Source organism: Podarcis melisellensis (assembly GCF_964234715.1).
Source record: "Podarcis melisellensis genome assembly, chromosome: 10".
Taxonomy (NCBI): domain Eukaryota; kingdom Metazoa; phylum Chordata; class Lepidosauria; order Squamata; family Lacertidae; genus Podarcis; species Podarcis melisellensis.
Genome location: NC_138542.1, coordinates 59,670,221 through 59,694,151, shown reverse-complemented (window position 1 = coordinate 59,694,151; position 23,931 = coordinate 59,670,221). Strand labels below are relative to the sequence as shown.

Here is a 23,931-nt window from a genome sequence, read left to right as displayed (position 1 = left end):
ACCATCACTTCCACTGGCCTTGTTATTTGCAGTGCTTTCTAAGGCCCATTTCACTTCACTTTCCAGGATGTCTGGCTCAAGGTCAGCAACCACACTACCTGGGGTGTACGAGACATCCATATCTTTCTGGTATAATTCCTCTGTGTATTCTTGCCACCTCTTCTTGATGTCTTCTGCTTCTGTTAGGTCCTTATCACTTTTGTCCTTTATTATGGTAATCTTTGCACAAAATGTTCCTTTCATATCTCCAATTTTCTTGAACAGATCTCTGGTTCTTCCCATTCTGTTGTTTTTCTCTATTTCTTTTCATTGTTTGTTTAAGAAGGCCTTCTTGTCTCTCCTTGCTATTTTTTGGAAATCTGCATTCAATTTCCTGTATCTTTCACTATCTCCCTCGCATTTTGCTTGCCTTCTCTCCCCTGCTATTTGAAAGGCCTCATTGGACAACCACTTTGCTTTCTTGCATTTCCTTTTCATTGGGATGGTTCTCGTTGCTGCCTCCTGTATAATGTTGCGAGCCTCCATTCATAGTTCTTCAGGCACTCTGTCCACCAAATCTAAATCCTTAAACCTGTTCCTCACTTCCACTGTGTATTCGTACGGGATTTGATTTAGATTGTATCTTACCAGCCCAGTGGTTTTTCCTACTTTCTTCAGTTTAAGCTTGAATTTTGCTATAAGAAGCTGGTGATCTGAGCCACAGTCAGCTCCAGGTCTTATTTTTGCTGACTGTATAGAGCTTCTCATCTTTGGCTGCAAAGAATATAATCAATCTGATTTCGATGCTGCCCATCTGATGAGCTTCATGTGTAGGGACGTCTCTTGTGTTGTTGGAAAAGCGTGTTTGTGATGACCAGCTTGTTCTCTTGACAGAATTCTATTAGCCTTTGACCTGCTTCATTTTGATCTCCAAGGCCAAACTTGCCAGTTGTTCCTTTTTATTTCTTGATTCCCTACTTTAGCATTCCAATCCCCTATAATGAGAAGAACATCCTTGTTTGGTGTCACTTCTATAAGGTGTTGTAGGTCTTCATAGAATTGGTCAATTTCAGTTTCTTCAGCACCAGTAGTTGGTGCATAAACTTGGATTACTGTGATGTTAAATGGTCTGCCTTGGATTTGTATCGAGATCATTCTATCATTTTTGAGATTGCATCCCAGTATAGCTTTCGCCACTCTTTTGTTGACTATGAGGGCCACTCCATTTCTTTTATGGGTTTCTTGCCCACAGTAGTAGATATGATGGTCATCCGAACTGAATTCGCCCATTCCCGTCCATTTTAGTTCACTGATGCCCAGGATGTCAATATTTATTCTTGCCATCTCATTTTTGACCACATCCAACTTACCCAAGTTCATGGTTCTTACATTCCAGATTCCTATGCAATATTTTCCTTTACAGCATTGGACTTTCCTTTCGCTTCCAGGCATATCCGCAACTGAGCGTCCTTTCGGCTTTGGCCCAGCCGCTTCATCAGCTCTGAATCTACTTGGACTTGTCCTCCGCTCTTCCTCAGTAGCGTGTTGGACGCCTTCCAACCTGAGGGGCTCATCTTTCAGCATCATAACTTTTATATGCCTGTTGTCTTTGTCCATGGAGTTTTCTTGGCAGGGATACTGGAGTGGCTTGCCGGTTCCTCCTCCAGGTGGATCATGTTTGGTCAAAACTCTCCCCTATGACCTTGGGTGGCCCTGCATGGCATAGCTCATAGCTTCTCTGAATTATTCAAGCACCTTCGCCACGGCAAGGCAGTGATCCATGAAGGGGCCTCCATCCCTAGTTCTCCCTAATGTGTTCCCTAATGCAATTACAAGGGGATGAGTCATATATTGAAAATAGCACGGGGGGGGGAGGATTTACTTTCATAAAAAGAAGCAGCTGCATAGCCTGAGATTTATTGCCAAGATGATTTGAAATAATTTCAGAAAATAAGAAGAGCCTCCTGCATCAGGCCAGTGACCCATCTAGTCCAGCAACCTGTTCCTGGCATCCCAGTGGCCAACCAGATGTCTGTGGGAAGCAGGACATGAGGGGAAACTTCTAAATTACAAAGTCGCTGCTTCCACTTCTGGGGAAGGGATAGGCAGGAATGACCATTGCTGTCTCTGAGGTCCTCTGCTGGCTGTGAGGAGGAAAGAGAACTGGGTTTGATTGTCTGCCACCATGACCTGAAATGACTTCTGACCATGTTATACGCATGCATTCTATCCTCTGGAATCTGTAACAATATTAAAAATGTCCTTGCTGAAATCATTTGTTGCTACTTGCAGTCTCCCACTCAGTCCCTCCAGTAAAAGCTGAGGCTGTGGACACGCTTCCTTTTAATCTGAATTCAGGGTGAGCATTGTGCACATGGTGTCATGTTCCACATCCTTTATCCATCCTAACATTTCTTATGGTGCATTGCATTCTGACGGTGTTTACTCCAAACCAGAAGATGACTGTGAGGGACAGCTCAGTTGGTACAGCATGAGGCTCTAATCTCAGCGTTGTGGGTTTGAGCCCAACGTTGGGCAAAAGATTCCTGCATTGCAAGGGGTTGAAATAGATGGTCCTCACTGTCCCTTCCAAGTCCACATCTCTATGATGCTAATGATTTGGAGCACATTTAAAGCATATGACCCCTTGAAAAGAACTCTGGGAACTGTAGTTTACCCCTCACAAAGCTCCCATTCCCAGCATCTTTAACAAATCTCAGTTCCCAGGATTCTTTGGGGAATGTCGTGCACATCAAATGTGTTTTACATGTGCTGGCAAAGTGTACACAGCCAGAGGCAGTTTGGGATCTTATGTGTGCTCCTTTCCTTCCTTACATCCTTTGTGTGTTCATTGGCACTCAGAATACCCAGCTTCTTTGGGTTAACAGATGCCTCCACATATTTCATTTATTTATTTTTTAAGATCACATTTGTTTTCACTTCAATACTACAGCCTGAAGAAAAGGTTTGCATAGCTTTTAGGCTTGCTTTTCGTATGTCTAACATTTACTGATCTAACAAAGAGGTGAAGTTTCTTGATTGAAGATCGCAATAAGCCTCTGCATTACTTTAGTGGAACACGAAGAAGAAGAAGAAGAAGAAGAAGAAGAAGAAGAAGAAGAAGAAGAAGAAGAAGAAGAAGAAGAAGAAGAAGAAGAAGAAGACAGCTATTTTTTTATCCTGTGAAAGCACTGCTGCTAACTCAACAATGAAAACTGGTGGTGTAGCAAGGGACATTCTGCTGAAAATTACTGTTTAAAAGTTGGAAATAGGTTATTTATCCTGAGAATGCAATGCTGCTAAGTCAACAAGGAAACTGCTGGTGTACGTAAGGACAATCTACTGAAAGTTACTGATTAAAAGTTGGCCTTAGGTTCACTGCCCTTCTCTCTCATTTCTTCGGGTTATTTAAGCACTCCCCTCCTATCATGCCAACAGAAGGCATTTCATTGGAAACACCAACGTCATTTTTCTCAGTCTTTTGCCACTAGACTAGAGTGTTGATCAGTTTCAGCCTGCAGAACTGAACAAGCACAGAAGCAGGAAATGGCACTTAGCAAAGACCGTGGAATTACAATGAATGATGGGAACAAAATCCCCATACTGGGATTTGGAACCTATCCCCAAGACGCTGTAAGTAAAACATTTAACTCTCACGATTGTAGTAACTTGTTTTTGAGGAACCAAATGCCTGCCAGCTGCAGGGTGCTCCATACATTGCAAAGCATAGGACTAGGTACCTCACCTGATCTGAGAAGCCAACTGTGCATGAGAACTTCTTGGGTCACAGCAGCCAAGAATACAACATAAAGTGCTGCTTTGACTCTCAATTTGTTCGGGAACAAGGTACAACTGTAGCTGTTAGAATCAAATCACCTGACATATAGATAACCTGTCTGAAGGTAAAACTTAAGATTAAATTCCACGCACTAATCCATGGGTAGGCAAACTAAGGCCCAGGGACCGGATCCAGCCCAATTGCCTTCTAAATCCAGCCCGTGGACAGTCTGGGAATCAGTAGAATGTGCCCTTTTATAACTCTGGGTTATTTGTGGGACCTGCCTGGTGTTTTTACATGAGTAGAATGTGTGCTTTTATTTAAAATGCACCTCTAGGTTATTTGTGGGGCATAGGAATTCGTTGATTTTTTCCCCTACAAAATATAGTCCGGCCCCCCATAAGGTCTGAGGGACAGTGGACCGGCCCCCTGATGAAAACGTTTGGTGATGCCTGCACTAATCAGTGGTTTGTAGCTGAGAAACAGCTTCAGGTGTGAATTGCTGCAGGGTTCAAAGTCTCCAGTGCAATATTTCTAGTGATATTTTTAAAAAATATTTCTATATTTTTTAGAAAAATATTTCTATAGACCTGTAAGTGCCTACTATTAGTTTTGTTGGGAGTAACAATATTATCCAAATTCACCAGGCATTAGCTAACTATTCTGGACACTAACAATAAATATAGAATCAATTCTTTATCCAAACCATCTTCATTTCTTTCATTCAATATCACCAGCAATGCAAATGAAGGGATTGGCGTCGATTCTTGTTTTGAAATTAAATTAATTTCCAGGAACATCATGAATTTTCCAAATAAAAGTTACCACCCAGTTTTTCAAAGCAATTTTCCTTTTTCCATTTTTCCAATTCATATGTCTGCTCCATTCACATATAAAGCTAGGGTAGAATCTATTTTATACAAAGAGATACATGCTGACGAAGAGACTTTTTCAATCCCTTCTTGGATATCTCTCCTATTTCACAAACATTTACCGTAAACCATTTTTTTAAAAAAGAGCGTTCTACAAACTGTATGTCTCAACAGAGTTCCACTGTTTGAACCAAAATAACTGATAAGTTAATTGATTGTTCATTTTCAATCCTGCATGCCATTTGGTGGCACAATGTTATTTTGCATAATACAATGCATATAAAAAGGTAAAGGGGACCCCTGACCATTAGGTCCAGTCATGACCGACTCTGGGGTTGCGGTGCTCATCTCGCTTTATTGGCCTAGGGAGCCGGCGTACAGCTTCCAGGTCATGTGGCCAGGATGACTAAGCCACTTCTGGTGAACCAGAGCAGCGCACGGAAATGCTGTTTACCTTCCCGCCGGAGTGGTACCTATTTATCTACTTGCACTTTGATGTGCTTTTGAACTGCTAGGTGGGCAGGAGCTGGGACCGAGCAACGGGAGCTCACCCTGTCGCGGGGATTTGAACCGCCAACCTTCAGATCCTAGGCTCTGTGGTTTAACCCACAGCACCACACTTTTTTTATATGCTTTTTCTTTCTTTTTATTTGATGTGTTTAGACCCAGCCTAGCTGAGTCCATGGGACTCAGGTGTAGTTTGACAATGTCCACCAACACTCGAGGTTACTTACAGGTACCCTTTTATATTAATTTCTCCACTGAAGCAGAGACATTGACTAAATTTTTCTCCTTCTCAACCGGCGAGTGTGAGGAGGCTACAAAGACAGCAATAGAATTCGGCTTCCGTCATATTGATGGCGCATATGTATACCAGTCTGAGGAGGACGTTGGACGGGCCGTTCTTGCGAAGATTTCAGACGGAACAGTAAAAAGGGAAGACATTTTCTACACTGGAAAAGTGAGTGAGCTTGGCAATTATTTGGCAATGAGTAAAATATAGTGCCTGCATCGTGATGCAATTTCACAGACATTACGTAACAATATCAGAGCAAAATGCCTCTCCCTATATAAACCTACCCAGACTCTGTGTTCATCCTCTGAGGCACTTCTTCATGTGCCTCCTCCATGTGAGGCTGGGAGGGCGGCAAAACGAGAACGGGGCCTTTTCTGCATGGCTCCCCATTTGGGGAATGCTCTCTACAAGGAGGTTCATTATACACCTCTAGGCACCAGGTAAAAATGTTCCCCTTTAACGAGGCCTTGGACTGATTAATACTCTACACCCTTTTTAAACCTGTTTGTGGGAGGAGGGATTCTGTTTTGACTATTTATTTGTGCTTTTATCTTGTGAACCACCCTGAGAACTTTTGATGAAGGGCAATATAGAAATTTAATAAATAAATAGTAAAATGTTCTTTATTAGCAATAATGGTTTTTTAAATTACTTCACCTACTTCACCACAGCAATTCAGAATACTCTTCAGAACAATATTTGAGTTTGCCTTTAACACTGTGCACACCAGAATAGTCATCTGCCACAGCTAAATTGTCCCAAGGCCCATAAAGTCTATGGCTGTGTGAAAATATAAATATCTTTATATTTTTGACAGCTCTGGAGTACCTTCCATCGCCCAGAGCTGGTTCGGAAATGCTTAGAAGAATCGCTGAAGAAACTCCAGTTTGACTACATGGATCTGTTCTTAATTCACAATCCATTTTCTATGAAGGTAAATAATTATTGATGTCACAATGCAAGTATTGAGTCCAATATTTGAATGGAGAGAGAGAGAGACTACTAAAATATTTGATTCCCTGAAGGAACATTGGGAATTGTCATTTCCTAGAAATGCTGACAATTCTCTGCTAGAACATATCTTAATCAAAGAATGGTCACTCCCGGATTTTGGGAGAGAAACCATTCAAGTTAAAGAAAACCTTTGCATATAATGATTACATTAACCACATAGGCATCATAACAAAGAAATTGTGTGCAGAGCAGGAGTTGGCGAGGGAGCGAGGGAAGAAAAAAATATGGGTTGGAGAGATGGGGAGACAGACTTGTGCTTGTGATTTGAGTTTCCCACAGATCCCTGCACTGTGGTATCAGCCCCTGCAAGGTGAACTCTCTTTTTTATCACTGTCCATTAGTAATACATAGTATTACAGAGAAAAGAGAACTTCTAGGCCTGACCTGCACTTATTCCCTCCACCTCCTTCTTTTCCAGCCTGGACCAGATTTCTTTCCTGTGGGAGAAGACAAAAAACCAATTTTTGACAACGTAGATCTTCGGCAGACATGGGAGGTAGGTGCCTGGGATTAGGAAATCCATCCCTTGAGTCATTCACATACAGAGCACAGTAGCCTTCCACCAGAGGAGGCATGTCCAGAACAATGACTCACACAATGGCTCCTATGAGAGCTGGTGAACTATAAGACTCCAATCTTAATCTGGAAAAAAGTGTGGCCTCAGCTATTCAACAAACACCACTCAGCAAACATGTTGTGCTTTCTTTGCCAGGCAATGGAGGCGTGCAAAGATGCTGGCTTGGTGAGGTCCATCGGAGTGTCCAACTTCACCCGGAAGCAGCTGGAAATGATCCTGAACAAGCCAGGATTGAAATACAAGCCAGTGATAAACCAGGTAAAGTGTGATTGACCTCTGTAAGGGTTTGTTCCAAGTGTTGCGTGGCGAGGCCCCGGGCCCCGCAGTTCCCTTAGATAATAAACCCACGGACACAAATATTTTGGGTTAATGGTATAAATTAGGCTACAACTTGATTGGTTACAGATTTGAGCGGTTTGGCTTAGGCACTGAGTAAAACCAGCCCATATCCTGACTCCTGCATATCCGCAGGAAGCCTCTTAACAGTAAACCACTGTTAGGGGGAGCCCTACGATGTACATCGATTAAGAGCACCCCATGGTCCCTGATGGGATCATGGCATTGCCCTAGCCCACACCCAGGCTTTGGACAGGATCCACACACCCAGATCCCTTTAACAGGGTACCTTTGATGAGGAGGGGCAGCAACCTCACCTCCCATGAACAAGGCTTAACCAATGCCTAAGTTGTGATGGTGGCTACAAGGCAGGGGAAAACCAAATGGCTGGTGCCAATTTGCCAAGTGGAAAAAAATTCCTTTTGTTGTTGTTGTTTAGTTGTTTAGTCATGTCTGACACTTCATGACCCCGTGGACCAAAGCACGCCAGGCACTCCTGTCTTCCACTGCCTCCAGCAGTTTGGTCAAACTCATTCTGGTAGCTTCAAGAACACTGTCCAACCATCTCGTCCTCTGTTGTCCCCTTCTCCTTGTGCCCTCCATCTTTCCCAACATCAGGGTCTTTTCCAGGGAGTCTTCTATTCTCATGAGGTGGCCAAAGCATTGGAGCCTCAGCTTCAGGATCTGTCCTTCCAGTGAGCACTCAGGGCTGATTTCCTTCAGAATGGAGGAAAAATTACTACCTGGCCCCGAAAATCAGGCAGCAAGGCAGAAGTCATGCAACGCATAAAAAGAGGGCAGGTGAGCTGGGAGATCCAATGAGGAGGCGAGTGGAGGCCACCCCCCCAACTGCGCCGAGGTTTAAATGGCAAGCAGCCACACCCCTGGCTAACCCGATTGGTCAACCAGGGGCGTGACGTGGCTGGGAGTCCCAATGTCATGGGTGGCATCCCTCCACCCACTGCCAGGTCACAATAAGGTCCTGGATGCCCTCCCACAACTCTGTCCCTGGGGGAAGAGGAGCGGTTTTGTTGAATGAGTATTTATTTCAGCTTTTTTGTGGGAGGACCTTTGTTGTGACAAACACAGCCAGTCCCTGAAAAAGCAGATCCAGTCACAAGAAGATGTGGTTATGAGTTGTGGGGTGGACTCCCCTAAATTCCTGCAACTACTAATGGTCCAGATAGTCCCACTTGAATCATGGCTTTTTTGTACCCTCTGCCCAGCCTTGATGCACTATCCAATTCATATATGGCAGTAGAGGGAGCAAGGGGGGGAATACAGTCCCCCCAGACAATTAATTCTCATGTCTTCCCCCCATACCTTCCGCCATTGCTGAGCCACAGGGCTGACACTTTTCACATACAAAATGCATTTACACAGAGAGGATTATTGAAAAATATACCACTGCTTCCTTACATGTGGGATAAATCTGGCCCCTTTGAAAAGTCTTGTGCCTCCCCCCAGAGCCGATTTTATTTTCTGATGTCTCCACTGCTCAATTTGATTGGAAATTTCAGTTTATTGAGACCCTGATAAAGCAGAGTCCCAGATCATCTGCTCCGCTTGATGGAAAACCAGGCAAATCCCCCCATCAGACCTTTCTGCTCAGCGTAGAAAATTCAGAGCCTGAGTGGGCAGAAATAGAGACACTGCAGGCAGGACAGTGTGCCCAGGATATTTCCTACAAGGCTGGAGAGACAGGAGATTGAGGGGGAATAAGCCCTGTCCCCCATCTTCAGCAAACACATATTTCATGGATGAGGAGCGTGGCAATGGAAACCACAAATGCAAGAATGGTCCTCTAAAGATTCTGATGCATCCGAAAACACAACACACTTTAAGAATGGTAACAGCTGGATAATTCAAGAAATAATAGCATGGTTCTGCTTTTCTGTCTTTCCTTTATTTTACGGTATTGTTTGTTTCATCTGAATTCTCACTTTGGAGTTGTGTTGGGGTATTTTAAATCTGCAGGTTGAATGCCATCCTTATCGGAACCAAAGCAAGCTGCTGGCCTTCTGCAAGTCAAACAATATCATCCTGGAAGGATATAGTGTCCTGGGATCCCAAAGGGACCCAAGATGGTAAGAGATGAAGCCAAAACGTTTGGGGACCACCTCAGGTACCACCTATGCCCACTATTCCCCAGCATCTACAGCAGCTCTTTTGGTTGCATTCTGGGCCCCACAATTAATAAATATCCTCGTGGTGGATACCACCACCAGGGCCTTTTCTCTAGTGGCCCCACAATTGGGGAACTCATTCCACAGAGAGGTCTACAAAGCTCTTCACCTCCCATTTAGACATTCTCAGAAACCTTCCTATCACTTAAGTTTTTATATACAGTGGTACCTCCGGTTACATACGCTTCAGGTTACAGATTCCGCTAACCCAGAAATATTACCTCGGGTTAAGAACTTTGCTTCAGGATGAGAACAGAAATCGTGCTCCAGCGGCATGGCAGCAGCAGGAGGCCACATTAGCTAAAGTGGTGCTTCAGGTTAAGAACCGTTTAAGGTTAAGTGCGGACCTCTGGAACGAATTAAGTACTTAACCTGTATATATAACTGCTTGACTTCTCCCAAACTTATGTTTTTAAATGTTACAGGCAGGGAGCTGTTTAATAATTTCTGCTTCTGAAATTTTGTGCTGTTTTTAAATTACATTTATATTATGTTTAATGGTGCTTTAAGCAGTAGAATGGCAGGAATGAAAGGGCCTTGCACCCGGCATTGCATTTCAATAATTATAGCATTTATCTTTTTGCATAGCCTGTTCCCTATGTTTCAGAATTTTGAGTTCTGTTGTTTTCATCTGTGTTGGAAGTCCCTCTAATTGTTATTTTTCACAAGTGGGACCAGCAACAAAACTTTGCAATACTGAATTCTCCTGTTCTGGCCCAGTGAGCCGTGCCTTCTTCCAGGAGACTCCATTACATTTCACCTCCCTCCCCAATGCTCCATATTTTCTCTCCAACAGGTACTCAGGATTCTTTATACACTGAGCAGACACCAACCGCATTGGCCTGTTGGGGCTTTTCTTTCTTAGTCCCCCCCCCCAAGTACATTTTTGTACTTATGCAAAGCTTGGGGTTCCCTCAAGCCTGCTGGGACCCCTCTTTTGTTTATGTATAGTCCCACTCAGACTGCAATTTATGGTGGAGAACGGGATACTAAAAAATTATATTAATTCACATCAACCAACCAACCAAAGAACCAACCAACCAACCATTAAATACAAAATACTTACTTACTTAGATTTGTATACAACCCCTCATCACCACCCATCTGAGAGAGTCTATTCCATTGTTGAACAGCTCTTACAGACAGAATGTTCTTCCTAATTTTTAGTCAGAATCTGCTTTCTTGTAATTTGAATCCATTGATTCAGGTCCTACCCTCTGAAGCAATAAAAAACTAGCGAGCTCCATCTTCCATGAGGCAGCCCTTCTGATATTTGAAGATGGTTACCACATCACTTGTCCGTCTACCCTTCTCCATGCTAAACATTCTCAGCTCCTTCAACCATTCCTCATGTGGCTCAGGTTCCAGATATTTTATCATTTTGTTCGCCCTCCTCTGCACATGTTCCAGCTTGTCAATATCCTTCTTAAACTGTGGAGTCCAGAACTGGACACAATATTCCTGGTAAAATCTGACCAATGCATAATAGAGTGCTGCTATTACTTCCCTTGATCGGGACAGTATACTTCTGCTGATGCAGCCTCGAATAGCATTTGCTTCTCTTTCTGCCGCATCACACCGTGACTCATGTCAAGCTTGTGGTCTCCAAACACCCCTAGATCCTCTTCATATATACTGCTGTCAAGCCAAGTGTCCCCCATCCTATATTTGTGCGTGTATATTTCTGCATCTTGACACCAGAAACACACCTTCAACCCCATGTTGCTCTCTAACAGGTGCAATACAGACGTTCCTCCCCTGCTTGAAGATCCTCTGTTGGTTTCGATCGCCAAGAAGTACAACAAAACCCCAGCTCTCGTGGCTATTCGCTACCAACTGCAGCGTGGCCTAGTGGTCCTGATGAAGACCTACACCAGAAAGCGAATTGAGGAAAATGCCCAGGTAAAACAATATATAAATCCATTAAAAATACAATACTGAAAAAGCACGTCATTTGGACACTGTGATCTCACAGGTCACATGACTCGTGTTGGAGGGAAGATGCACATCTTGATTTGGGGACTCAAGATGTTGGAGGAGTTTCCAGAAGTGGGTATTCAGAAGAATCACTGCCTCAGACTGTGAAGTCAGAGTGCAACCATCATGACTAGATTCCATTGGTATTCTTATCCACCATGAACTTGTTTAATGTTTAAAGCAATCCAAGTTGGTGGCTGTCACTATCTCGCATGGAAGCAAGTTCAGTAGTTTAGCTATGAACTGCAAGAAGAAGTAGTGAACTACATTCGCTGGAGTATGACCTCCCTCATCCCTGACCATTGGACATGATGGCGGAGACTGATGGGGAGTTGGAGTCCATCCACATCTGGGGGGACACCGTTTCCCCATTCCTGTTCTATTGCAAACCTACATTACTATGCATATAAAATTCCCTCAGTGGGAGGACATCTGGACTGAGGCTGCTGAACGAAGGAAATAAACTTTGGAAGGTGGTAGAAAAGTTCGCTTTGGTATCTCTGTTGCTGGAAAAAGGTGACCAGCTCTGAGGTGCAAAAAGAAGAGATGAGGTAAAAGCACCTCAGCATTTTATTTTCTCCCCCTGACAGGCATTTACTTTCCAGCTGTCTGAGGAGGATATGAAATCCATGGATGGCCTTCACAAAAACATGAGCTACATGAAAATGGAAATGTAAGTAATATTTAAATAGTAAGCATACATAATAGTATACATAAAAGTGGTTCACGCAAGAATTGATACTGCTAGAGCAAAAGGAAGAAAATATCTGGCATCCATCTCTTCTCTTCATAGAGAATAAGGTGACATTATAGAAGGCATTACTGTGGAGACTTTGTACGAAAGCCCCATGCATTGTTGGAGTGAGGTGCATTTTGAATTTCAGCCTCCCAGATAGTCAGGAGAGCGGACGTTTGGTGGCAAACTCGGGGAGCTTACAATGCACTGTGTGAAATGGTCTCATAAAGTAATGGCTGGCAACAGATCAATGTGTGTTGCTTGCGCATATTCCACACCCTTGAGTGTTGACTCTTTTCTTTTGTTTCAGATTTGCTGGTCACCCACAGTATTACTCACCAGATGTGGAATAAGGACCCGTCTCCCATCTCCAATTTATCCCCTTCTGAACCTGGGTCCTTTTGCATGGAAAACACTGGGCAAATCTGTGAATATCAGTTCCTCCCAGCATCTCATTTTCCACTCTTCAGTTCCTCAAATCTCCATATCAGTTTGGGATGAAAAGAAAATCCCTTGAAAATTCATCAGTGCAAATTTCTCCTACCATGCACATTTTTCTTTGCACTTTTGGCTAAAATAAAGCATGTTTGCATGGTGTTTTCACTGATATATGCTCTTAATGCATACTTTAGCCCAGTATATGCATTTTTGCAATTATTCTGTAGCTGAACAACTGCATCACACAATACAGAGAATTGCCACTTTCTTTTGGATAACTGCATTTCGATTTGCATATTGGGTCAAGAAGTGTGAGCTGTGTAGTTTCTCATTAAAATGTGAATAAAATTGAACTCCTCCTCCATCCCTAGTTCTGCCTAATGTGTCCAATAGCAGTTTTAAGAGGGTGATTCGTATATTGAAAATAGGGGGGGGAGAGATTAACATTCATAAAAAGAAGCAGCTGCATAGCCTGAGATTTATTGCCAAGATGATTTGAAATACCTTCAGAAAATAAGAAAAGCCTGCTGAATCAGGCCAGTGGCCCATCTAGTCCAGCAACCTGTTCTCCCAGTGTCCAACCAGATAGAATAATAATAATAATAATAATAATAATAATAATAATAATAATAATAATTTATACCCCGCCCATCTGGCTGGGTTTCTCCAGCCACTCTGGGCGGCTTCCAATGGAATATTAAAATACAATAACCTATTAAACATTAAAACCTTCCCTAAATTACAAAGTCGCTGCTTCCACTTCTGAGGAAGGGATGGGCAGGAATGACCATTACTGGCTCTGAGGTCCTCTGCTGGCTGTGAGGAGGAAAGAAATCTGGGTTTCAATTGTCTGCCAGCTCAACCTGAAATGAATTATGACTATGTTTCTCTGGTCACTCTGTTTCACAGCAGATGATGTTATACGCATGCATTCTATCCTCTGGAATCTGTAACAATATTCAAAATGTCCTTGTTGAAATCATTTGTTGCTACTTGTAGTCTCCCACTCAGTCCCTCCAGTAAAAGCTGAGGCTGTGGACACGCTTCCTTTTAATCTGAATTCAGGGTGAGCATTATGCACAAGGTGCCATGTTCCACATCCTTTATCCATCCTAACATTTCTTATGGTGCATTGCATTCTGATGTTGTTTACTGCAAACCAGAAGATGACTGTGTAAACAAACACACCTGAGGGACAGCTCAGTTGGTACAGCATGAGGCTCTAATCTCAGCGTTGTGGGTTTGAGCCCCACGTTGGGCGAAAGATTCCTGCATTGCAAGGGGTTGAAATAGATGGTCCTCACTGTCCCTTCCAAGTCCACATTTCTATGATCCTATGATTTGGAGCACTTTTAAAGCATTTGTTGTTGTTTAGTCGTTTAGTCGTGTCCGACTCTTCGTGACCCCATGGACCAGAGAACGCCAGGCACCTCTGTCCTCCACTGCCTACCGCAGTTTGGTCAAACTCATGCTGGTAACCTCGAAAACACTATCCAACCATCTCGTCCTCTGCCGTCCCCTTCTCCTTGTGCCCTCCATCTTTCCCAACATCAGGGTCTTCTCCAGGGAGTCTTCTCTTCTCATGAGGTGGCCAAAGTACTGGAGCCTCAGCTTTACAATCTGTCCTTCCAGTGAGCACTCAGGGTTGATTTCCTTCAGTATGGAGAGGTTTGATCTTCTTGCAGTCCATGGGACTCTCAAGAGTCTCCTCCAGCACCATAATTCAAAAGCATCAATTCTTCGGCGATCAGCCTTCTTGATGGTCCAGCTCTCACTTCCATACATCACGACTGGGAAAACCATAGCTTTAACTATACGAACCTTTGTTGGCAAGGTGATGTCTCTACTTCTCAAGATGCTGTCTAGGCCTGTCATTGCCCTTCTCCCAAGAAGCAGGCGTCTTTTAATTTCGTGGCTGCTGTCACCATCTGCAGTGATCATTGAGCCCAAGAAAGTAAAATCTCTCACTACCTCCATTTCTTCCCCTTCTATTTGCCAGGAGGTGATGGGACCAGTGGCCATGATCTTCGTGTTTTTTTTAAAGCATATGACCCCTCGAAAAGAACTATGGGAACTGTAGTTTACCCCTCACAAAGCTATCATTCCCAGCATCTTTAACAAATCTCAGTTCCCAGGATTCTTTGGGGAATGTCGTGCACATCAAATGTGTTTTACATGTGCTGGCAAAGTGTACACAGCCAGAGGCAGTTTGGGATCTTATTTGTATGCTCCTTTCCTTCCTTACATCCTTTGTGTGTTCATTGGCACTCAGAATACCCAGCTTCTTTGGGTTAACAGATGCCTCCACATATTTCATTTATTATTTTGTTTCAGAGCATATGTGTTTTCACTTCAATACTACATCCTGAAGAAAAGGTTTGCATAGCTTTTAGGCTTGCTTTTCATATGTCTAACATTTACTGATCTAACTAAGAGGTGAAGTTTCTTGATTGAAGATTGCAATAAGCCTCTGCATTGCTTTATTGGAATGCTAATAATAATAATAATAATAATAATAATAATAATAATAATAATAATAATAATAATAATAATACAGCTATAATGCTGCTAATTCAACAATGAAAGCTGCAGGTGTAGCAAAGGGCATTCTGTTAAAAATCACTGATAAAAAGTTGGCCAAAGTTTCCCTGCCCTTCTCTCTCATTTCTTCAGGGTATTTAAGCACTCCCCTCCTATCGTGCCAACAGAAGACATTTTACAAAGCTATCATTCCCAGCATCTTTAACAAATCTCAGTTCCCAGGATTCTTCGGGGAATGTCATGCACATCAAATGCGTTTTACATGTGCTGGCAAAGTGTACACAGCCAGAGGCAGTTTGGGATCTTATTCATACGGTCCTTTCTTTCCTTACATCCTTTGTGTGTTCTTCTGGCCCTTGGAACACGCAGTGTCAGGCCTTCATATGACAGCTATTTTTTATCCTGTGAAAGCAACGCTGCTAAGTCAACAAGGAAACTGCTGGTGTACAAAGGTTACTGCTGAAGGTTACTGATAAAAGGTTGGCCATAGGATTCCCCGACCTTCTCTCTCATTTCTTCAGAGCATTTGCTTAGACAAGCCCCACCTATCGTGCCAACAGAAGGCATTTTATTGGAAACACAACCTTCATTTTTCTCACTCAAGTTTTTCCTTTTGCCACAAAAGTGTTGATCAGTTTCAGCCTGCAGCCAAGAACTGAACAAGCACAGAAGCAGAAAATGGCACTTAGCAAAGACCGTGGCATTACAATGAATGATGGGAACAAAATCCCTGTATTGGGGTTTGGAACCTATACTCTGGATGCTGTAAGTAAAACATTTAACTCTCAGATTCTTGTAATTTGTTTTTGAAGAGCAAAATGCCTGCCAGCTGCTGGGTGCTTCATACATTGCAAAGCACAGCATGAGATACCTCACCTGATCTGAGAAGCCAACTGTGCATGAAAACCTCTTGTGTCACAGCAGCCAAGAATGCAACAGATGCTTTGCAGCACTTAAAACTTCTTGTTCAACAAGGGTCCTCAGCCAGCAGAAACAGGAGCAAATAATGTTTTGTGCAAGACTTGGATGGTTTGCAGCTGAGAAACAGTTTCCAGTGTGAGTTGCTGCAGGTTTCAAAGTCCCCAGTGCAAAATGTCTAGTGATATTTTAAAAAAATCTTTCTATAGAACTATAAGTGCCCACTATTACTTTTATTGGGAGTAATACTATTATCCAAAATCACCAGACATTAGCTAACTATTTTGGACACTAACAATAAATATAGAATCAATTCTTTATCCAAACCATCTTCATTTGGTCCATATCACCAGCAACGTAAATGAAGGGATCGGTGTCGATTCTTGTTTTGTAATTAAATTAATTTCTAGGAATATCATGAATTTACCAAATAAAAGCTACCACTCAGTTTTTTTGAAGAAATTTTCCTTTTTCCAATTCATATGTCTGCTCCATTCACATATAAAGTGAGGGTAGAATCTATTTTATACAAAGACATACATGCTGACGAAGAGACTTCCTCAATCCCTTCTTGGATATCTCATCTACTGTCTTTCAGAAACATTAAACGATTTTTTAAAAGGAGCATTCTACAAACTGTATGTGTCAACAGTGTTCCACTGTTTGAACCAAAATAACTGACAAGTTAATTGATTGCTCGTTTTAAATCCTGCATGCCATTCGGTGGCACAATGTTATTTGGCATAATACAAAGCATATAAATCACTTTTTCACATGTTTTTTCTTTATTTTTATTTGATGACTCAGGTCTGGTTTGACAATGTCCACCGACAATCAGTGTTACTTTGATACAAAATTTCTGCACTGTGGCAGAAACCTTGACTAACTTTTTCACCTTTTCAACGGGTAGAATCAAAAAAGCAAGTGTGAGGAGGTTACAAAGATAGCAATAGAATTCGGCTTCCGTCATATTGATGGCGCATATGTATATCAGAATGAGGAGGACATTGGAAGGGCCGTTCGTGCGAAGATTTCAGATGGAACAGTAAAAAGGGAAGACGTTTTCTACACTGGAAAAGTGAGTATGGCAATTTTTTTTACAAAAAATGAGTAAAATATAGTGCCTGCATCATGATGCTATTTCACAGTCATTATTTAACAAAATCAGAGCAAAATGCCTCTCCCTATATAAACCTACCCAGACTCTGCATTCATCCTCCGAGACTCTTTGTATGCCTCCTCCATGTGAGGCTCAGAGGGTGGCAAATACTTTTCTGTTGGGGGAATGCTCTCTGCAGGGAGGTTCATTATACACCTCTAGGTACCAGGCAAATATGTTCCTCTTCAACCAGGCCTTGGAATTATTAATATTCTACACCCTTTTTAAACCTGTTTGTGGGAGGATGGATTACAGTTCTGTTGCTTCTGTTTTGACTATTTATTTGTGCTTTTATCTTGTGAACTGTTCCAAGATCTTTTGATGAAGGGCAATATAGAAATTTAATAAATAAATAGTAAAAATATTATTTATAATGGTTTTAAAATTGCTTTACCTCACCACAGCAATTCAGAATACTCTTCAGAACAATATTTGAGTTTGCCCTTAACACTGTGCACACCAGAATAGTCATCTGCCACAGCTATATGGTCCCGAGACCCAAAAACTCTATGGCTGTGTGAAAATATAAATATATTTATATTTTTGACAGCTTTGGAGTACCTTCCACCGCCCTGAGCTGGTTCGGAAATGCTTAGAAGAATCCCTGAAGAAACTCCAGTTTGACTACATGGATCTGTTCGTAATTCACAATCCATATTCTATGAAGGTAAGTCATTATTGATGTCATAATTGACTACTTGAGCAGGTATTGAGTACAATATTTGAATGTGTGGGGGGAGGGCCTGTTAAAAATATTTTATTCCCTGAAGGAACATTGGGAATTGTCATTTCCTAGAGATGCTGACAGTTCTCTGCTAGAACATATCTTAATCAAAGAATGATCGCTCCCAGATTTTGGGGGAGAAACATGCCAGTTAAAGAAAACCTTTGCATATAATGATTACATTAACCACATAGGCATCATAAGAAAGAAATTGTGTGCAGAGCAGGACTTGGGGAGGGAGCGAGGGAAGAATAAAAAGGGTTGGAGAGATGGGGAGACAGACCTGGGCTTGTTACTTTAGTTTCCCACAGATCCCTGCACTGTGGTATCGGCCCCTGGAAGGTGAACTCCCTTTTTTATCACTGTCCATTAGTATTAGATAATATTACAGAGGTAAGAAAACATCTAGGCCTGAAGTGCATTTATTCCCTCTGCTTCCTTCTTTTGTAGCCTGGACCAGATTTAGTTCCCATGGGAGAAGACAAAAAATTGATTATTGACAACGTAGATCTTCGTCAGACATGGGAGGTAGGTGCCTGGGATTAGGAAATCCATCCCTTGAGTCATTCAGATACAGAGCACAGTAGCCTTCCACCAGAGGAGGCATGTCCAGAACAATGACTCACACAATGGCTCCTATGAGAGCTGGTGAACTATAAGACTCCAGTCTTAATCTGGAAAAAAGTTTGGTCCCAGCTATTCAACAAACACCACTCAACAAACATGTCGTGTTTACTTTGCCAGGCAATGGAAGCGTGCAAAGATGCCGGCTTGGTGAGGTCCATCGGAGTGTCCAACTTCACCCGTAAGCAGCTGGAATTGATCCTGAACAAGCCAGGATTGAAATACAAGCCAGTGATAAACCAGGTCAAGTGGCATTGCTTTTTTTAGTGGTTTGTACCAAGCACAGTTGAAAGCTTCTTTATTTAAGCTCTTTTGTGAGCGGACCTTTGTTTGGATGAACACAGCCATTCTCTGAAAAAACTTGCTTAACACTATAAGGTTGCAGATCCAGTCACAAGAAGATATGGTTGTGAGTTGTGGGGTGGACTCCCCTAAATTACTGGAACCAGTAATGGGTTCTCATTTAATCAAAACCTCTGAATCCTCAGAAAAAAGAACGTATGGAGAAGTCCATAATGTTTGAAACAGGCATCTCAGGTAGAAGGAGGCCTTCAAGCAGTCAGGGCCCACACAGCCTCTTGTAGGGACTCTGGAAGTTCTCAATTGGGGAGTGAAGGGCTTTTGAGTTAGGCATCTGGGCAAAGCTGTTGCAGCAGCCCTGATTCACTTGCAAATTGGTGTATATCTTATAACCAATGAGACCGAAGTTTTTTGAGACCCTGATAAAGAAGCGTCCCAGATGATATAGAGCAGGCTTCCTCAACCTCGGCACTTCCAGATGTTTTTGGCCTACAACTCCCACGATCCCTAGCTAGGAAGACCAGTGGTCAGGGATTATGGGAATTGTAGTCTCAAAACATCTGGAGGGCCGAGGTTGAGGAAGCCTGATATAAAGGCATCTTCTCACATTGATGGAAAGCCAGGTAAAGCGCTCATCAGGCCTTTTTGCTCAACATACAAAATTCAGAGACTGAGTGGGCAGAAATAGAGACACTGCAGGCAGGACAGTGTGCCCAGGATATTTCTTATTCGGATATAATGACTCAACAGGGCTGGAGTGACAGGAGATTGAGGGGGAATAAGCCCTGTCCCTCATATCCACCTAATACACATTTCACAGGTGAGGAGTATGGCAATAGAAACCACAATTGCAAGAATGGTCAATTAAAGATTCTGATGCATCAGAAAACAAAACACACCTTAAGAAACGTAACACTGGGATATTTCAAAAAATAATAGCATGCTTCTGCTTTTCTGCCTTTCCTTTATTTCACGGTATTCTTTGTTTCATCTGAATTCTCACTTTTGGGTTGTGTTGGGGGATTTTGAATCCACAGGTTGAATGCCATCCTTATCGGAACCAAAGCAAGCTGCTGGCCTTCTGCAAGTCAAACAACATCATCTTGGAAGGATATAGTGTCCTGGGATCCCAAAGGAACCCAAGATGGTAAGAGATGAAGCCAAAATGTTTGGGGACCACCTATGCCGACTATTCCCCAGCATCTACATCAATTCTTTAGGTTGCATTCTGGGCCCCACAATTAATAAAAAGCATTGTGGTGAATACCAGCATCAGGACCTTTTCTGTAGTGGCCCCACAATTGGGGAAATCATTCCACAAAGAGATCTACAAAGCTTTTCCCCTCCCATTTGAGACATTCTCAGATACCTTCCCATTGCTGAAGTGTTTTTTTATATATATAAATGCTTGACTTCTCCCAAACGTATGTTTTTAAATGTTACAGGCAGGGGGCTATTTAATAATTTCTGCTTCTGAAATTTTGTGCTGTTTTTAAATCATATTTATATTATGTAGAATGACAGAGATGAAAGGACCCTGTATCCAGGCTTACATTTACTGTAAACAATTATAGCATTTCTCTTTTTACATAGCTTGTTTTGTGTGTCTCAGAATTTTAAATTGTATTGTTTTTATCTATATTGGAAGCCACTTCAATGCTTATTTTTAACAAGTGGGACCAGCAACAAATATTGAGTTCTCCTTCAAGACAATGAGCTGTTCATTCGTCCAGGATCCTCTATTTCATTTGAACATCAACTCTCCAGCAGGCACACAGGATTCTTTGGGCCTTTCTTTCCTGCCTTAGGTGTCCCCCTCCCCAATACTGATTGTACTTAAGCAAAGGAAAAACCTCTCTTTTGTGCACAAATGCTACCATTTTGGCTACAGAATGATCCACGTGCAACACATGAGTTTGCGATTTATTGGTGGAGGGAGTAGAGCATGATACTAAAAACTTATATTAATTCAAATCGACTAACCAAGCTTTAAATACAAAATATTTAGTGTATTTTGCATGGACTAGGCCAATACTGTATTAATTTTAGAGTGAGATTTATATATTCTGGACACCAGAAACACACCTCTCCATGTTGCTTTCCGGCAGGATAGATCAAAACACTCGTCCCCTGCTTGAAGACCCTCTGTTGGGTGCGATCGCCAAAAAGTACAACAAAACCCCAGCTCTTGTGGCTATTCGCTACCAACTGCAGCGTGGCTTGGTGGTCCTGGTGAAGACCTACACCAGAAAGCGAATTGAGGAAAATGCCCAGGTAAAGCAGTATATATTAATCCATTAAAAAACAATACCGAAAAAGCACATCTTTGGACACTATGTTCTCATGGGTCATATGCAGGAGTACGAAAGTGAAGATGCACATCTTGGTTTGGGGACTCAAGAAGTTGGAGGAGTTTCCAGCAGCAGGTATTCAGAAGAATCACTGCCTCAGACCACGAAGTCAGAGTGCAACCATCATGACTACCTTCCATTAGTATTCTTATCCACCATGAACTTGTCTAATGTTTAAAGCCATCCAAGTTGGTGGCTGTCACTGTCTCGCATGGAGCAAGTTCAGTAGTTTAGCTATGCACTGCTTAAAGAAACTCATTCGCTGGACTATGACTTCCGTCATCCTGACCATTGGTCATGATGGCGAAGACCGATGGGGAGTTGGAGTCCATCCACATCTGGGGGGCCACAGTTTCCCCACTCCTGTTCTATTGCAAACCTACATTACTATGCCTATAAAATTCCCTCAATGGGAGGACATCTGGACTGAAGCTGTTGAATGAAGGAAATAAACTTTGGAAGGTGGTAGCAAAGTTCGCTTTGGTTTCTCTGTGGCTGGAAAAAGGTGCACAGCTCTGAGGTGCAAAAAGAAGAGATGAGGTAAAAGCACCTCAGCATTTTATTTTCTCCTCCTGACAGGCATTTACATTCCAGTTGTCTGAGGAGGATATGAAATCCATTGATGGCCTTCACAAAAGCATGAGCTTTTTAAAAGCGGAAATGTAAGTCACATTTATATAGTAAGCATATAAATACATAAAAGTGGTTTACGCAAGAATTGATACTGCGAGAGCAAAAGGAAGAAGAAATCTGGCATCCATCTCTTCTCTTCATAGAGAATAAGGTGAAATTATAGAAGGCATTACTGTGGAAACTTTGTATGAATCCCCATTCATTATTGGAGTGGGGTGCATTTTGAATTTCAGCCTCCCAGATATTCAGCAGGGAGATATTTGCCATTTGATGGCAAACTCGGGGGCCTTACAATGCACTGTGTGAAATGGTCTCGTGACGCAATGGCTGGCAACAGATCAATGTGTGTTGCTTGTGCATCTTCCCCACCCTGAGTGTTGACTCTATTTTCTTTTGTTACAGATTTGCTGGTCACCCACAATATTACCCGCCAGATGTGGAATAAGGACCCATCTCCCATCGCCAATTTATCCCCTTCTGAACCTGGGTCCTTTTGCATAGAAAGCATTTGTTCTAACTAGGGGCGGGCAAATCTGTCAGTATCAGTTCCTCCCAGCAATCCAGCGGCTCATTTTCCACACTTCAGTTACACATATCTCCACATCAGTTTGGGATTTTTGAAAATCTCATGAAAATTCATCATTGTAAATTTCTCCTACCATACACATTTTTCTTTTGGCTAAAATAAAGCATTTTTGCATGGTGTTTTCACTGATATATGTCCTTTAATGCATACTTTACCCCCAGTATATGCATTTTTGTAATGATTCTCTAGCTGAACAACTGCATCACACAATACAGATAATTGCCACTTTCTCAGCATAACTGAGAAATTTCGATATGCATTTCGATTTGTATATTGGTTCAAGAAGTGTGAGCTGTGTAGTTTCTCATTCAAATGTGAACAAAACTGAACTCCTCCATCCCTAGTTCTCCCTAATGTGTCAAATAGCAGTTTCAAGGGAGTGATTCATATATTGGAAATAGCACAAGGGGGAAGGATTAACATTCATAAAAAGGAGCAGCTGCATAGCCTGAGATTTATTGCCAAGATGATTTGAAATAACTTCAGAAAATAAGAAGAGCCTGCTGCATCAGGCCATTGGCCCATCTCGTCCAGCAACCTGTTCTCCAGTGGCCAACCAGATATAATTATTATTATTATTATTATTATTATTATTATTATTATTATTATTATTTATTATTTATACCCCACCCATCTGGCTGGGTTTCTCCAGCCACTCTGGGTGGCTTCCAACAGAATATTAAAATACAATAACCTATTAAACATTAAAAGCTTCCCTAAACAGGGTTGTCTTCAGATGTCTTCTAAAAATCTGGTAGTTGTTTTTCTCTTTGACATCTGGTGGGAGGGCAGGATATGATGGGAAACTTCTAAGTTACAAAGTCGCTGCTTCCACTTCTGAGGAAGGGATGGGCAGGAGTGACCATTGCTGGCTCTGAGTCCTCTGCTGGCTATGAGGATTTAAGGGCACAGGGTTTTGATTCTCTGTCAGCTTGACCTGAAATGACTTCTGACCATGTTATACGCATGCATGCTATCCTCTGGAATCTGTAACAATATTCAAAATGTCCTTGCTGAAATCATTTGTTGCTATTTACTGTCTCCCACTCAGCCCCTGCTTTATGTAACCTGAACCCTCCAGTAAAGGCTGAGTCTGTGGACACTCTTACTTTTAATTTGAATTCTGGGTGAACATTGTGCACACGGTGCCATGTTCCACATCCTTTATCCATCCTAACATTTCTTATGGTGCATTGCATTCTGATGCTGTTTACTCCAAACCAGAAGATGACTGTGTAAACAAACACACCCTGAGGGACAGCTCAGTTGGTATAGCATGAGACTCTAATCTCAGCGTTGTGGGTTTGAGCCCCAGGTTGGGCAAACGATTCCTGCATTGCAAGGGGTTGAAATACATGATCCTCACTGTCCCTTCCAAGTCCACATTTATGTGATGCTATGATTTG

General features: G+C 42.3%; 2 protein-coding genes and 1 long non-coding RNA gene across 3 annotated transcripts; 2 read left to right on the top strand and 1 right to left on the bottom strand.

Annotated features, from left to right (window-relative positions):
- Positions 1 to 3,407: 3,407 nt before the first annotated feature.
- LOC309378750 (aldo-keto reductase family 1 member C3-like) lies at positions 3,408 to 12,848 on the top strand. The gene is made up of 9 exons (XM_081927381.1): positions 3,408 to 3,612; positions 5,438 to 5,590; positions 6,243 to 6,359; positions 6,858 to 6,935; positions 7,152 to 7,274; positions 9,330 to 9,439; positions 11,275 to 11,440; positions 12,106 to 12,188; positions 12,562 to 12,848. The coding sequence occupies exons 1-9, from the start codon at positions 3,526 to 3,528 to the stop codon at positions 12,602 to 12,604; spliced, it is 960 nt and encodes a 319-aa protein (XP_081783507.1). The 5' UTR covers positions 3,408 to 3,525; the 3' UTR covers positions 12,605 to 12,848.
- On the bottom strand, positions 12,756 to 23,087 carry LOC309378845. Its single transcript, XR_014172178.1, has 2 exons — positions 22,766 to 23,087; positions 12,756 to 12,967 (listed from the first exon to the last, which is right to left on the bottom strand). It is a non-coding gene; the product is annotated as an uncharacterized lncRNA (long non-coding RNA).
- LOC309378743 (aldo-keto reductase family 1 member C3-like) lies at positions 15,774 to 22,854 on the top strand. The gene is made up of 9 exons (XM_081927371.1): positions 15,774 to 15,995; positions 17,059 to 17,226; positions 17,858 to 17,974; positions 18,482 to 18,559; positions 18,776 to 18,898; positions 19,993 to 20,102; positions 21,064 to 21,229; positions 21,886 to 21,968; positions 22,342 to 22,854. The coding sequence occupies exons 1-9, from the start codon at positions 15,909 to 15,911 to the stop codon at positions 22,382 to 22,384; spliced, it is 975 nt and encodes a 324-aa protein (XP_081783497.1). The 5' UTR covers positions 15,774 to 15,908; the 3' UTR covers positions 22,385 to 22,854.
- Positions 23,088 to 23,931: the final 844 nt, after the last annotated feature.